This window comes from Columba livia, chromosome 13 (genome assembly GCF_036013475.1).
Source record: "Columba livia isolate bColLiv1 breed racing homer chromosome 13, bColLiv1.pat.W.v2, whole genome shotgun sequence".
NCBI classification, from domain to species: Eukaryota; Metazoa; Chordata; class Aves; order Columbiformes; family Columbidae; genus Columba; species Columba livia.
This window is the reverse complement of record NC_088614.1, coordinates 16,772,163-16,788,554: the sequence shown is the minus strand read 5'-3', so window position 1 is coordinate 16,788,554 and position 16,392 is coordinate 16,772,163. Positions and strand designations below refer to the sequence as shown.

Here is a 16,392-nt window from a genome sequence, read left to right as displayed (position 1 = left end):
CAAATCATAACAAGGAGTAGCATTTCTACTTCTTTAAACTTTAATTGTATATCACTCTGGTTCATCAGCATAGCCGAATACTCCAAAGCAGAATCTAAATTGCAATTCAACTTATTAACACTGAGAACTATTAAGTTTCTTGGAAGCCTTCATATGGTATTCATTCTTGTGTTTAGAAAATATGGAATGAAAGCAACACCTTCTTCTGCAGGTCAATTGTTTCACCTCCATTTTCATGCTTCCTAAATCACTTCAGCTTTTGCGTATGAGTTTATGAAATTACTACCTGTACATTTGAGCAATAAATACTAGCTTTCCATTGAAGAGAAGCATTTAAACATGCCAGGAGTACAGGAAAACCAGAACAGTCAAGTTAGCTTTCAGGCTGCTGGGTGAGGTTTCACCACTGTTGTAAATGGCACCGAGGATGAAAAAATTGGTAGGTCAGAACGAGGAGCACCTTGAGATCCAGAAGCTCCTGTCAGTATACCCCAGCAGCAGAGCAAAGCAGAGAGGTACAGGTAAGGTCTACTGTGGGGGATCTCTTTCTGTTCAGTAGATTTGTCAGACAAATAATTATGTGAAACTTAAAATAATCGTTTTCATGTGGGCTAAAATAATGTCCTGACATTTTTCTTTAAGGTGACGTTTTTCCCCCCGTGGCTCGGTCTTCCATTTAACATGAAACTATGTTTCATTGTATTAGCAAAAACAGGAAACAAATGAAAGCTCGGACTCACGAAGATGATCACAGATCCTTCCACTGGAGATAATCTGGGGAAACCTTTCTCTCATCTAGGATACCTGCAACACATTATTTAAATGAAAAAATGCTTCAGTACAAGAAGCCAGGAGAATAAAAAATGCTCTGCATTATCCTCTTGTGACTTGTGAGCCTCTGCTTTTACAAAATCACCATTACAGGTTAAAGCAAGGACTACTTAGTAACCAATCCATAATACACAATAACTACTTATTAACCACCATGCACTTTGGGCTCATTCCTTGTATTGATATGTGGTGTAAAACCACTCAGTAGAAATTTTAACTAAGGCAAGCAGACATGTGAAGCAAAAGAAATAAAAAAGGGAAGCCAGCAAAATAACTTTTAATATTTGCTCTCCATAATTTATATGGCCTAAAACTTTCAAAAGGACCTTGCAGTTTTGAGCCTCATCAGCTGGCAGCCTCAGCACTGAAGAGTGTAAAATTGTATTTAGAAAACAAAGAAAAATCCTAATGGCCCTCCGCAAAGAGAATAATGTTTTTTTTAACTTCATTAATGTGGAAAAGAAGATCTGCTGATGCTTTATTTTCTAACGCCATCACATTCTTCTTGCTTTTATTGTCTCACGTTACTTTCCTGTTTAAAAACGCGCAGGGCCGCACTCCCTGGCGGTCCCTCAGCCCCTCCCCAGCTGCGGGGCAGCCGCGGCTCTGGGGCCGGAGCGCGGGCAGCTGAGGTGACGGGAGGCTCTGAGGCCTTGCCCTCGGGGATCTCCCCTCAACGCCGGGCCTGGCGGCAGCACGCAGCGCGCTTCGCCTCGCCCGTCCGCAGCTGTGGCCGAGCGGAGCAGCTGCTGCGGTAAACCGGGCGCTGAGGAGAACATGGCGGGGGACCGGCTCGGCTCCGCGCGCTCCGCCCGTCCCGCCGTGTCCTGACAGGAACCCGCGCGCAGTTGCTCGGGGCGGGGCGCGGGGGGCGGTGCCGGCGTCGGAGGCGCGGATTGGGTGGCGGCGCTGTCAGTCAGCGCCCACCTCCCGCGCCGCGCCGGCGAGCTCGGAACCTGCGGGCGGCGGGGGTCGCGTGGCGGCTGCGGTGGGCGCGGCCGGGAGCGTCGCGCGGCGGGGGGAGGGCAATCGCCTCAGCGGGGCGGGCGGGAGGAACCGCGGCTGCCAGAGGCGCCTCAGCCGCTCTGGGTGAGTCGTGCGGGCGGCGCCGCGGGGGCTCGCCTGGGCGGTGGCCGTCGGCCCTTCCGCTGTGGCACCGGCTGAGGTGGGCTGGGGGCGATGCCGTGGGGCAGAGAGAACGCAGCTGGGCCTTGACGGGAGGACGGAGCCGTGGGGGCCGGAAGGCCGCGGGACTGCTCTGCGGGAAAGGCCCGCGGGGTGTGCGGGGTAGGGGCTGTGTGTGCGGTAGGGGCTGTGCGCGCTGGGGTGCGGGGTCAGTGAGGGGCGGGGCGGGGCGGGGGAGCTTGCGGGGTGTCGGCCGGTGTGTGCGGGTGAAGGGCTGGGGGTGCGAAGGGTGTGTGGGCAGTGCCGGGAGCGAGCGTGAGGGGAAAATGGGGTATGGGGGGGGGGGCTGTAAAACAAAATGTAACGGGTATCTGTTTTACTGGGCGTTCCTTTTCTGTGAGCTCCCAGTGAGCTCTGGCTGCCCAGCAGCGAGCAGCTGGGTTGTGGGGCAGTTTGTGTTTCAGTGATCACGCTGGTTCACCTGACAAGGAAGTGCCATGTTCAGTGCTGAAGTGATAGGTGTGCCGAGCAGGGCGCGTAAGATTTATGTAATTGGCTCTTACATAAAGATCTTTAGCGCACATTGCTTTTATTAGTACTGGTACTGTGTTCTAAGGAGCAGCTCATGGATGTGGGTGGCTACCCTGGGCAGAGCAGTGGAGTCTGCACTCTACAGCTAGGGGGGACCTGAGGATGTGAAAATCATATAGTTATGGACAGTGAGTAGGACTGGTTCAGAAATATGCTCTAGGATTGTTCAATGCTACCTGACCTTAGGCAAACACATCTAAATGGTATTTGGCCGTTCTGCTTCTAAAAATAAAAAAGAAATAAAAATCACCTTGCTGTGTCCTGTTAGCTAGCTGATGTGAACGGGTAAGTTTGTTTAAAATACCATTTCTGTTGAGTTTTGAGTCAATGACATTAAAGTTGTCATTGTTTTAATCTTATGTGGCTTAGAGAGATGAGAAGTGGAAAAAGAAATAACAGGATGGAGAATTGCCTGGGAAAGGCTGGCAAACATGATGCGTTGTCTTGCAGTGTTGGTGCTTTTTGGGTTTAACGGGAGCTGGAGTTAGCAGTATCAGCTGTCTTCCTATTAGCTTTATTTTGCTTGTATTCTCTCTGCAGTACAATAAAAGGTGTTGATTGTGTTGCCTGTGTCCCAGGAGACTGCAGGCCAGCCTTCAGCAATGAACTGGTATCGCCCTTTCCATCTGCTCTCCTATCATCAGCAGGAAAATTAATGCTGTGTCTTTGCCTGTCTTCACAGGACCCTCAGAATTACAGTAGTGGGGTCCTTGTTGGTGGGGGCTTGTCTACTCTTTTCTGTTGTTAAGCATGAGTGGTGCCCTTCAGAAATGTTTTGTGACACATTGCTTCTCTTTTCCAAATGGGATTTTGGTAAAGTCCTTGGGTTTTATCAGTAGGCCTTTTGTTTATAATAGTTCAAGTTTGGTTTTACCTCCTGCTGATTTCTTAAAACTATGTTTGTACAACTGGCTGGCTTCTTGTTATTTCTCACGAAGTGCCTTGCTAAAAAGACAATATTGCAGTATCATGCAGTGTCTTTGGCTTGAGACCTAGAGCATGTAGTTCAGAGCTCACATAAAACTGTATTGTTCTAACTGGCTGCTGGTATGATATTTTGGGAGTAATTGTACTTACAATGCTACTACACAGTTAGCTTTGAAATCCTGAAATACTGTTGTGGAGTAGGCATCTGGTAGTATGTAGCAATTACCCACAGCTCGAATGCCTTATTTAAAGTAGGAGACAATATGAGGGACCACCCCCATGGCACCTGAAGAACATCAGCTGTTCGGGTGCCCTAGGTTTTAGTGCTGTTGGCCGCAGAGCTCTTCACAGCTGCTTATTCTAATTGTCTAGATATAAACCTGTAAAAGTTGTCAATGCAACTGTGCTATAACTTTCACTTCATCAAAGTGCACAATGCTGTGATAAATGCATTAATTAAGCAGCAGTAGAATCTGTCTTCAACTGTGCAAAAAAATCCTGCCTGTGTGAAGGTTGGTTAAGACCTTGAAGATTAAAAAACAAACAAAAAAAAAAAAAACAAATAAAACCCAACAACCCCCCCAACAACAAAACCCAAACCCACTGACCTTATAAGCTTGAACAGAGTTGGAAAGGTAGGCTAACTTGTTCTAGATGTGAGGGTCATGGCAATTCACACAAATCATTAATTTGCCGTATCTTTCATATTTTCTATAGGGTTTGAGTAGTGATCTTCTCTTGTTTTTGCTATTTAGAGTGCATTAATAGAGTTTTACTCTAGCAGGCTTTTAGAAGTTGTGCATTGTCACTTAAACTATTTTCTAGCTTGTTGGATCTGTTTGTTGTGTGTCATGTTAGATGAGGCTTTTCACTGAACAGCTGATGATTACATTTCTTGTAATGTTGGAATTTCTTCTTAGCCTTGCCACAATGAAGGAAAACATGCTTAGAAAGTAAAATTTATGTTTTCTGATTAGTTAACTGAAGAATGGCAGTCATATCCTAAGCCAAATTCACCCGGGTTATAATTAAGTGATGGAAATTTTACCATTTTTAAGATGCCTGTATTTATAGTAGTCTTTTTTGGAGAAAGGTTCTGGATATTTCTGTAGGCTCTAGACTTCCTTTTGTATTACCGTCTATAAAGCTTCTTGTGAACCTTCTAAATTTTGTACCTTTCCTACTTTTATATTCCAGGCTGCAAGGACATCCTGTGTTACTGAAGGAAGGTGCTACTCTTTGTGGTGTGACTTATCATGTCAAGAACTGTATCATCCTGGATCTTAAGCTCAGCAAGAAACAGCATTGTTTTACAAGGAAAAGGACGTCTGTACTCCATCTGTGTCCCAAACAGAAACACGATAAAATGGAAGCTTGTTTTCTCCAAAACATATCTCTACCCTGCTGGGAACTGCAGTTTAGACAATACTTTCTCCTTAAAAAAAGCATTTCGACACACTTCCACTGAAGAAGAACAATTCTCTTTCCAGTTGTCTCCATCACAAATCAACGATATACTCAGAGCAGGTGAATTATCCCATAGAATACTGGATTTGAATGGTAAAAATGCAAATTCTGTATTGAGGTTTGAAAGTAACCAGTTGGCATCCAACACCCCTGTTGAAGACCGCAGAAGTGCAGCCACCTGCTTGCAGACCAAAGGGATGATGTTTGGAGTCTTCGATGGTCATGCAGGTTCTGCGTGTGCCCAGGCAGTGAGTGAGAGACTGCTTCATTATATAGCAGTTTCTCTCATGTCTCGGCAAACCTTGGAAGAGATGGAGCTTGCTGCGGAGTGCTTGAAACCAGTTCCACCTATTCTGCAGTGGCACAAGCATCTAAATGATACAGAATATCAAGAAATAACTTCACAGTATTTTGAAAACCTCCGCGTTTACTGGCAACATTTGCTGGACCTAGATGCTGAGCCAGCATTTAGTTTAGAAGAAGCCATGATATGTGCATTCAAAAGGTTAGACTCAGACATATCGTTGGAAGTTCAGGCTCCTCAGGAAAAGGAACTGATGAGAAATATTGCCCTTCAAGTAGCTTTTTCTGGTGCAACAGCCTGTGTAGCTCACATTGATGGTGTTCACTTACATGTTGCAAATACTGGTGATTGCAGAGCAATTTTAGGGGTTCATGAAGAAGATGGAACATGGTCTACTCTCCCTCTAACTCGAGACCACAATGCCTTCAATGAATTTGAAATCAGAAGACTGAAGAGAGAGCATCCTAGATCTGAGGAGAAAACACTATTTGTGAATGACAGATTACTTGGAATTCTCATACCATCTAGAGCTTTTGGAGATGTGCAATTAAAATGGAGTAAAGAGTTGCAACACAGCATTCTGGAGAATAGCTGTGATGTTGAGGCTTTAAATATTTATCAGTATGTTCCTCCAAGCTACTATACACCTCCTTATTTAACTGCAGAGCCTGAAGTCACATACCACAAATTAAGAGGCAAGGATAAATTTCTAGTTATTGCTTCGGATGGTCTATGGGAGATGCTAAGTAATGAGAAGGTTGTAGAACTTGTTGCTGGACACCTTACAGAGCTTAATGTGCAGAAACCACAACTGGCTTTTGAGAAACCAGTTAATTTGGGTTATATGCACAGCTTGTTACTTCAGAGGAAAAATAGAGGCGTTACCTCACTTGACCAAAATGTAGCTACTCATTTAATACGGCATGCAATTGGAAGTAACGAGTATGGGGAGGTGGATCAAGAGAAACTTACTGCGATGCTGACACTGCCTGAAGACCTTGCAAGAATGTACAGAGATGATATCACAGTTACTGTGATCTATTTTAATTCAGAAACAATTGAAAATTACCACAGAAACAATGAATAGAGACTTGCACTGCTGCTATTCTGTACCACTAGCCAGCTTTGATACTGAAACCATTATTGTTTTTTCTCTGATAGTCAAGCTGTTCCTAGTGTTATGGTCTGGAAGTTCCTAAATCGTTTGATTACTTACTAGTCTTGAAAATAACTTTATATAAGCAAGTTTGGTGAAAGTTGTCTGAGTTTCCAGGTCTGTACGCAACGAAGAATAATGTCTTGATAAATGTTCACTGAAATGTAACTGAACTAATGAACGCTGACCCAGTTCTGATTCTATGGGAACTACTGGTAAAACTTTCCAAATGAACAAACAGGACAAATTTCTCTGAGACTGGTGCAATTTAATAGAGAGATGGATAATACCTGTAGCTGCATGGAGTGTAGGAAAGGCTCCGCTCTTATGGAAAGTGAGTAGCACCCTATTGAAGCACTGGAATTGAATTAAATAAACAAACTACCAAACCTTTATTTGATGTAACAGTGTCAAATACTTTAACAAATTGCCTTGTATATGTGAAGATAGCACTTTAGAAAGCTGTTCAAACCCCTCTGGGGTTGTCAGATGTTTTTTTCTCAATACTTTTTTTTTAAGCTAGGAATCAAAGTAATATTTTCTTCTGAAATTATTTTCAAATGTGACTGCATGTTCTCTTAACTATGTGTGGGCTTGAGTGACAGCTTTCAGTTCAAACACACATGAGGGACTTCATGGTTCTCTATGCAGGAATTAACAATGCTATTAAGTATTTAAGCATCTAATTTGCTTAGAAATTATACCCTTTTATTAAGTATTTTTCTGTGAAGTGCTGTGCATCAAATCCACCAACAATAATTTAATGGAAGTTTGACAGATCCAGAAGTTCAAAAATTCATCTAAATGTAAATACAGGAAAAGAGGGCACATTTCAGATTTGACTTAGTAGAGAGAAATAACAGTGCTGATATTTCACCAAAATATGTTTAATCTTTATTTTACTCTTATTGTTGCCTATGGATGTCAGGTTTTACATTTATTAGAGAAAATAACTCCCCACCTATAAGTATGTTCTCATCTCTGAACATATACTTTTGTGTGTTTTAGAGTGGTTTTCCTTTATACTCTCTAAAGTGCCAATCTAAGCTTGCAAATTAGCTCTATTTTCTTAAATTTCACATATGGTGTTTTCTAGTGATTCTTTTCCTTGTTTAAGTACAGCAGTAACTGTTGCTTACATGAATGTGCGTACTGGGAATATAGGACTGTTTACTGCTGTTGCTACGAAGAACTTGTGTGGGTACAGCAGAGCAGATAAAAATATTGCTTTTCCTGAATTTCATTATCCATCTGCAGTTTAGTAGATGAAAAAGTATTTAATTTTTTTCTCAAGATCTTAAGTAGATGAGATCTTGAGGCATGAACCGATAGCAATTGTGGATTTGGGGCTTTTTTAAAATACTTTTCCTCCAGATAAAAATTCTCAGTGCTTTTTTCAGGCATTTAAATAACATGTCTTGAAGACTGATTAGAAGGAAATTGTTAATAGATATGTTAAAAAAATATTAATGCTTTTGAATATTCAGAATTGGCCTGTAATTCAGTGCTACAGTTGCAGTCACCAAATGCATCGTTAAGAACCCTCTGTTCTGGAAGACCACTTTACCCTGTAAGTTGTTTCATCTGGTACATAGTGCAGCACATCCAGCAACTCAACCTGGAGGCTGCTCGCCCTGTTTTTCAGATAAAATTAGTAGGTCTATTCCCCTTGATATCAACAAAATGGGATTAGCTCAGGAAATCTGACACTTAGATCTTGGTGACAGGGACTGCAGGAAGACTTCAGGTACATGCAAGATGTCACAGAGGTTGCTGCAGTCCTTGTTGCCTGGGTCCAATTTAAAGTGTGCCCTCATCCATGAGGCTGGTCCTGTGCAAACTGAGATTCCATCTGCCAGAAAAAGGCCGATGATGAAGGCTTGGCCCCTGTTAACGGCAGGAGGGGTGTGCTCTGCCTCCAAGGGTGAGGAGGGGAGAGCTCTTCAGCAGTGTTCCTGAGCCCTTTTGCCTTTGAGTGGGCTTTTACAAATCCTTTTGTGTGATTAGTTACATGCATCATTGCTTGAAATTTAGACATTTAGCAGTAAAAGAATGCATTTCTAGACTACCTCTTAATAGAGAAATTAGCTAGAGGAACAAAGGGGCTAAACCTTATTAGAGCTGATATGAAGTGATACATTTTATGAAGATAATCTAGAAAACCTTTGATATAGAGCAAACCTGCAACTGCAAAAGAAATATAGCAAACCAGCTAAGTACATAGTAATAAAATAAAAATAACTGTTTTGTCTTTTTCACCACCCGGTGATGAAATCTGGGTCATTTTTAAAAGAGTCGTTGTGGCACTACGTCATCTAAGTGTTACTTCTGGATACGATATTGTATGTAGGTTGTTGTAACTGCAAATCGATAGTGATTGTTTTGGGGAACGTGTTTGACAGTAAGAAAGGTACTCTTAGTAATTTAATGTTAGTTTTGCTCAGTTTAACATGTAATACTATAATTATCCTACAGTGGAAAAGGGTAACATTAAACTAGTTAGAGGTTTGTTGGGGTCATGGATTTCACTGCATGCTTCTTGGAATTGGTTACAGGCCAATGAAAGCAAACTATTCATACTTGTGGTAAGGAAAACAATGATTCTACCTGTTTGAATTGGATCATAGATGTTTTCCTCTCTGACTACAAACACAGCTAATAGGCATTAATTAAAGTAGTGTTTTGTGACTTGGAAAATCAATGCTTAAATGAGTGAATTAAATGCATTAGTCTGCTCCTGGAAGCACAGTGATGTAAAGATTTGACAGCACACTTACATGCAAGTTCTGCAATATTGCAAATACATTGGAACAAACATCTTTGCAGACAGTGTATCTGGTTTAGTTTAGATAGTTCTGCTTAGTAGTAGTTCTGGATTTGTGTTTTGTGTGTATTTTAATTTCCATAGCGGTTCAGAGAAGCAACAGTCAAAATCACAGTCACTCAAACTCTGTGTCTCAGAATGTGGTATTATGGGCATTATGACTTTTAAGTAAAATATCTGAGGTTAAGCACTAATTTAAATAATAGAAAAAAAAAATATTTTTTTTCCCTAAAACTTAAACTTTCAGTTGAAATACAACTTCGCCACTTCTTGTTGTGTTTTTTGTTTGTTGTTTTGGTTTTGTTTGATTCTTTTTTTTCCTCCAGAACTCTTTTTCCATGTTCCTAAATTACGATGCTTATTTAAATTTAAGTATTCAGGCCTCCATAATACATTTGGAGTCTGGGGGCAGGGGGATGGAGAGGTGTTTGCTTTTGGTGTTTTTTTGCTTGATTGTTTGGGGTTTTTTTTGTAACTTCATTCTAAACAGTGAGGGGGAATCACTGTAAGTAAAAATATTCATTTAACACTTAAACCCAGTCTTTATTAAGTGGATGAAAGATGTAATGTTTTGGTTGCCGTACTGGAATCTGACTGACATTCTTTCTGCTAAATACTCATATGAGAAGATGCTACATTCCAGGTCAGAAATCATAGATGTTCAAGCTGGTGTAAAAGTAAATAGTCTGAGTAGGTGTTGTAAGTTTTGTAAAGTGTTTGTCGCTTTGTGGTTTTCCCACAATGGAAATAACCATTAAGATGTAAAAGTAAGGACATCTTGATAGTAGTGAGGTTCCACTAAATTAACTGGTCAGCAGAGGGAGCACTAGTTCTCTGGCCAAAGTATCCAAAATGTGCTTTAGTTAATTTGAAAATCTACATGAAAATATTTTAATTTGGTAGGCTCACATGCACATATGTGTTCATTGTAACATTCACATCAAGTGTGTGTTGTAGCTGTCTTAAAATAATGCAAAAATCCCTACAAATGCAACATCTATAGAAATACTGATTAAATCCTTGAATTACAAGAGGCCAGTAGCAAGACAAGTGTTCATGTACTTAGGCTTAACTTTATCTGTATTAATTATAAGTGTTTGTATTTTTTTTGGGGGGGGAGGGTGTGATATTAAGATAAAAGATAATTATTTGGGACAGATTTATTTATTTATTTTAAAAGAAGGTATCTGTCTAAACTTTGAGGAAGAGTTTTTTGGTATTGTTTTAGTTGAACAGAGGCTCTGTTCAGAGATATAATTGTAGTAAGAACTGAAAGCAGAACTGTGCACACCTTGTGGGGTGCTGTGTGCTCTTCACTACCACAGGCTTAATGCTTCAGCAGAGAAGTAAGACTGTGAGGCATGTGTTCCCCATGGGGTTACAAAGCACAGGTGTGACGTGAAAAAGTTTTTCCTTCTTTATATCTGCTCGGAGAGGTTAACCATCAAAGAAGTATTATTGTCAAATAGAACATTTTGAATCTTACTATATCTTTGTCCTGAAGAACTGGTTCAAACTGCTACTGTCAGATCTCTCCCCAGTTGTCAGTCAGGTACAAGTAAGTCTTGTTTCTTATTGCATGGGGTTAAGTGCTGCTTAAAGATGTTACAGCCCATTGGCCTGCGCTGCAGCACCTGCTGACAAGTGGTGGATGTCTGCTGGAGTTGGGCTTTGAGCCTGTGCTCTCGAGACTCTTGGAATGCTTTGACTGAAGGTTGTTAACAGCTCAAAGGGAAGAGATGACTGGGAGCCAAGGAATTGCAGAAAGGAAGCAGAGTTATGGTTTCTATTTGGGTTAAGAAAACTTAACTGGGCAATTTTAATTTCTTAAAGAGAAAAAAAAAAAAAAGTACCTTTTTGCCTTATGGTGAGCTTTTTTGAATTAGAAACAATGCAGGGGGTAAAATGTGGTCAATGAGCAAGCAATGCTTAAAAAGGTACTGGAATCATAGGCAGCAGATAAGTGGGTCACAAAGTGTTCTTCTCCTGCCTCCCTGCTGAAAGTTTGGAGCCAGTCCTACAGCGTCTTGTTCCAGAGCGGGTTGGTTAGTTCAGACTGTACTTCTCTCAGATGGTGGTGGCAGGAGCTGTTCCTGGCTGTGGCTGCTGGAAGGGCACTTCATTGTCAGCTCAGGGCGGTTCTGGGCTCTGATGGTGAAGCCTTTGACATGCTCTTTTCTATTTTCGTTCAGTGTGCTTGCTTTGTGCTCTCTGAAATGGTCTTCATAACGCTGAGATGGCTCTTGCATTGCTACGTCATGTTCTGCAGTTCTGTGGCATTTTTCTTAACAGAAAGGATTTCAATTTTAGTGCTTTACTGAATAATCTTTGATTTTTGTACCTGCAGAGCTGAGGTTGGCCAGAAGATGTCATCTGGGTTTTGCAAAAGGAGATCGGTGTTAGGAATTCTGTCTCTCTTTTCTATTATAGATACGTGTTCATAACAGAAATTTCAGCTGCTATTGAAAAATGGAGGAAAAAACTCCCACCACCAATCACCTATACACATCCTTAAAATTGTATATGATTTATTAGTACTTCCAACTTATGAATTGTGTAATCGGAGCAAGAGTTTGATTCTTTGCCAAAACCAAGTTTTAATGGCCCATGTACCCTAAGTGGTAAATCTTTGTGGAAAAGTCTCCTTGTCCTGGCACTGCTGGGTTCACAGACATGAAAGTGAGGCCACGAGGCACTTGTCTGAATTTCCTGAAGAGTCTTCAATAGCACAAGAATTGCACAGTTGCTTTCTTAGCTGAGGAAGTCTTTTCTCAGCCATTACCTGTGTCTGGCTCCTGCTGTCGTGCAGCTCAGAAGCTGCAGGTGGTCACAGCTGCCCCATGGCTACACTGTGGCTTAGGTGAGGGTGTTTTGGTTTGGACAAACGTCTAGTCTGGAAATCACATTGAAATGTTCCTGGAGGAACTTGCTGCTGTGAGGAGCCTGAGATCTGCTGTTCAGTGTAGGTGTTCACAGAGATCTTGGTTCACATTTGTAGTTAGCTGGAATTCTTAAATGAGATGAGGGTCCAAGAAATAAATCAGTGTTTGGTTTGGTTTGCGGTTGAGAGGTTTTGCCTCTTTTCCTGTTTTTAAAATTCTTACGTTTATTTGCAGTTCTTTCTTCTGGACAAAGTTGCCTGCACTGGATGCTGCTTAACAAAACTTGCATCTATTGCGTATTCTTGCTGTTGCTCTTTTCGTGTCCCAACGCTCCTTAAGAAACGTACTGTTTGCCAGTGGTTTTCTTTGCTGTGGTATCCCCTGTGAATTCCTGAAGCATGTACATAGGACCCTGTGTGTGCATGATTGTTGTTTTCCTCTTCCAGTCAGGCTTTTAGAGGCATTCTAGTGTCATTTTCAGTGAATGCTGGTAATAAATATTTCTACCTTATTCACCTGCCAACTCATCTTTTATTCATCCTGCTGATGAAAACCATCTCCTGTGAAACCTCTGTTGCTGAAAGAGTTCAAAAACTTTCCCGTTACAGATGTAACAGATCCTTTTCACCTTAGTGTAAGAACTTTCTGTTACTTTGTTACACATTTTAAAAAACAAATTAGGAATTGTAAGGTTCTGTTGTTTAACTAGGGCAGCAGAAATAATACAACCCAGTAAACGTAGCAACAGGTGAACCTGAACGTTATATTCTTATTGCAACAAGCCAATGCTGTGCCAAAACAAAAACTGCCTGTGCTTATGTTCTCTTAAAGTTCCAGAGATGTAGACTGGTGCAGCTGAACCTCATGTCCTTATTCCCCAAACACCGGTGTGCTTGCGTTAGGGCAGCGGTAGCAAGCACAGAGGAGAATGCTTACTTGTAAAGTTGTGTGTCTTGGGAACTGGAGTTGAGAATAAAGTAATTGGCAATGTGTATTGATGGATAAAAGGAAGCACCCATGCTATGGACTTCCCTTCTTTCCATGTTGGGTAAGAGTGTGTTTGTGTAGGAATTCTGGGATATACCACTGAATGAAATCCAACTGAGAATTCGTTTTTCTTAGTAGAGCTGAAATTGCTAATTTATGCAAACTATTGGTAGCAGAATCCCAGCTTAATTGCTGATACCTCTCTGTTAAAAACTAGCAAATGACAAGCTGTAATCAAACAGCTATTGTAAAAACTGTGAATTATTGCAGGAGTTTACATATCTAGACAAAAATGTAACAATTACTAAATGCATTTGAAACAGGCTGTAGTATTCACCAGTCCAACTGATTTATGCAGCTCTATATATTACATATATGTGTATCTAAACCCCATTTGATCTACAGATGAAAAGCGAGAACTGTAGGCAAGCTAGTATCCTAGACAGTCATGAGTACAAGGATTTTACTACTTTAAATGTATCTTCGTAATAGGAAAACATGATTTTTATACTTTGTGAAGAGAAAGGAGAGGTGTGAATGTACACCCAATTAAACTATTATTTTTTTCTAAAGAGGTTTTCTGTGCTTGACTAGGTGAAATCTTAGCCACTTCAAGCCTATCACCCTAGAGGCATAACTGCGTGTTTCTGCCACGTTCTTCAGGAGCATGCCAAAGCTTGGCTCTGATTTTCAAGATGGTGTTGAATTAAAACATGCCAGTGATGTGGGCGTTGCCTCTGAAGTCAGGGCTCTTGAGGCACTGGTCAATGGGAGCTTCGCCCTCTGAGCTGCGGCAGTGGATGAAACCGGTAGAGTAGAAAATAAACAAATGTCCACCTCTAAAAAAAGCGTGAGATTTTTTGATTCCCTGGCCTGGAGTAGAAAATGAACTGTTGTGCTCTCCCTTGAGACCACGTAAGATTTCACTGCCACAACATCCTGCGACTCTGTTCAGAGCCAATTGACCTCTACTTGAAAAACCTGGAAGAAGACCGTGAAACTCCTGGATGTGTACATTCAAACTGCAAAAGAGATGGTTTAGATGTGCAATACCCATGACTCTGGTTATAGGTCTGTATGCTTATGGCCATACAAAAATATTTTAGCTATTGTGTATTTTTGTTTATTGCTGACCAGTACTCTTGAACTTTCTTTTTTTTTCTTTTGGTAGCAGAAATAGCTTAGATCAATAATCTATTAATAACCTATTCAAGCCCAAATTTCTATTCATCCTCACTCTCCAAATGAGGTATTTCCATTGTTCATTATTATGTGTCACTTCCATTTCAACCCTGAACTCATAAATCATAAATGAGCTTGAAGTATTCATTTCCCTCTTTCAGCAGTACCTTTATCTAGTATTTGCTGACATGGCTCATTATAACTTATTTTTGAGCACAGTCGGACCTTGTTTTCTGAACAAATGAATTCATTGTTGGAAAGGACTCTATAAATAGAATTTACGGGCCACCAAAATGAGAAATTCTATCTCGTTAGTATCTCAGCTGGAACAATGTGATCTGGTATACAGAAGTTTTGAGCTGATGAAATGCAAGCGAAGACTGAGATAATTGGTTCTAAACCTTTAAATTACAAATGGGCTATTTTTGTGTTACTGTTGAGAGTGATAGAAACCATCTGGAAAATAGGTTTGAGGCAGCATATATTGTAAGGAGAGAAAGGAGAAAAGACTAGGGCAGTTAAGAAAATGTATGGAATGTTTACAGTGGGATAGAAAATGACTTCTGGTATTCTGAGCTGTCTTCTTCAGGTGAGACTTGTACAGAATTACAGTCCTGTTAACCTCTGCCTGTCTTCCTCATGTGTAAGAGGCAGATAAGTCTCCTCTATCAACACTTGGTGCTGAAGTAGTGAAGTAAATTCATGGATATGTGACTCTATTTCAATATCTCAAGTAGGATTACTAATGGAAAATGCATGAATCCTCTAAGCTATCTGGTCTCATGGAAGACAAAGGCTTACTGCATCAGCCCAGAAATATGTCCTGTGGGAACAGCCTGGGTAACTGTGTGCCCATTCTGCTCTCAATAAGTGTCTGGCATAAGGTGCCTTCTAGAAGTTGAAATTCTGGTGTTGGGGCACGCATGAAGACTTTGCCCTAATTCTTCCCTTACTGACAGGCTTCAAACATGTCAGGATGCCAAACTAAGTCAGTTTTATTATCATGAAATAATAACCTAACTAATGTCTTTACTTCCTCTTTCCTTACTGAGAAACAAAGCACAGTGTGCAGGGTGAAGGCCCTGTAATCTTAAGGCACAGCAAGTCACTGAGGAGGAGCTGTAGACCATTTTTCCAGGGTATGTACATTTGCTTTTTAAGAATTACATTAGCTCACTGTTTTCTACTGCCTTCCTAAGACATCTTAACTTTAGCTTTTTTACTGTGTCCTGAAACCAGGTGAGTTCATGTGTTGCCTGTCGGGGATTGGCTCAAGGAGCACAGACATGAGTCCACCAAGCAACTGTACGAGCAGAGCCCATTTTAGTTGACATAAGTAGGCCTTAGTTAGCTTGTCTATTAGGCCGTGGGAAAGGGGGGAACGGAAAAGTACTAACTAAGGCAGGGTTAGGATATTTTTGAAGAGATAAGAGTCAGAAGAATGTGGGATGCGCATAGCTAGCTAAACCCAAGTAGGTGGAGTAAGTAAATGTGCTTAGCCTATTAGATAGAGACAAGTATGCATAATTATGGTATTTGGTATAAATGCACGCTATCTCGGGCAATAAAGTTGAAGTATGCTTTATCACTCATATTGGGTCGGCCGCATTTCTTCCTCCGTCCGCTCGGGTCTGGAACTCTGATGGGATTTTTCTCTGCAGTTGCCTCTAGAACCAACAGCTTACAGGAGAAGCTGATGACATGAAATTCTTTATAACTCTTATAGTTAAAATTATTGTGCTTTAAATAATGGTCTGTGAAATCTGAGTGAGATAAAACCCATGCAGGTAAGGGATGGGTTCTTTGAGTGGCAGCTTTGGTAATCCAAAAGTCAGGGAAAATCAGCTGTTAAGAACCATTTCACTGTTATGGAAGTGTGCAGCTTGGAAACTCTTGTCACGGTTGTCCTGCTGTCCCCTGTATGCAATGTGCAAGAAAGTACAGGCACTGTACATACCTAAAAAGGAGTAAAGGGTAGAAAGGGAAACTGAAGAAGTAAGAAAATTTGCTGAAATCAGGTCATCCTATGTTGGAGAAGTTCCTTTTCCCTAGGTTTTCTGTAACAGACTCAGACGTGAAATTCTTCTAAAATCAGTAATTTATTTGCAAGATATAG

The 16,392-nt window shown here is 41.1% G+C and overlaps 1 protein-coding gene across 8 annotated transcripts in view; it reads left to right on the top strand.

Moving 5' to 3' along the window:
* The first annotated feature begins 1,774 nt into the window (after positions 1 to 1,774).
* The window catches only part of PDP2 (pyruvate dehydrogenase phosphatase catalytic subunit 2), a 100,640-nt gene continuing 86,022 nt past the window's right edge, over positions 1,775 to 16,392 (top strand). For 4 of the 8 annotated variants that reach the window (XR_010465827.1, XR_010465825.1, XR_010465826.1 and 1 more), the window contains exons 1-2: positions 1,775 to 1,920; positions 4,672 to 6,735. Coding sequence is in view for 4 of the 8 variants with exons in the window: in XM_065028452.1 (XP_064884524.1) it covers positions 4,731 to 6,332 (1,602 nt within the window). In the remaining 4 variants the exon portion in view is untranslated. Of the gene's footprint in view, positions 2,119 to 2,313; positions 2,833 to 4,671; positions 6,797 to 16,392 lie in introns of those variants that run through there. The other 4 variants (XM_065028452.1, XM_065028453.1, XM_065028454.1 and 1 more) reach the window with 4 other exon arrangements.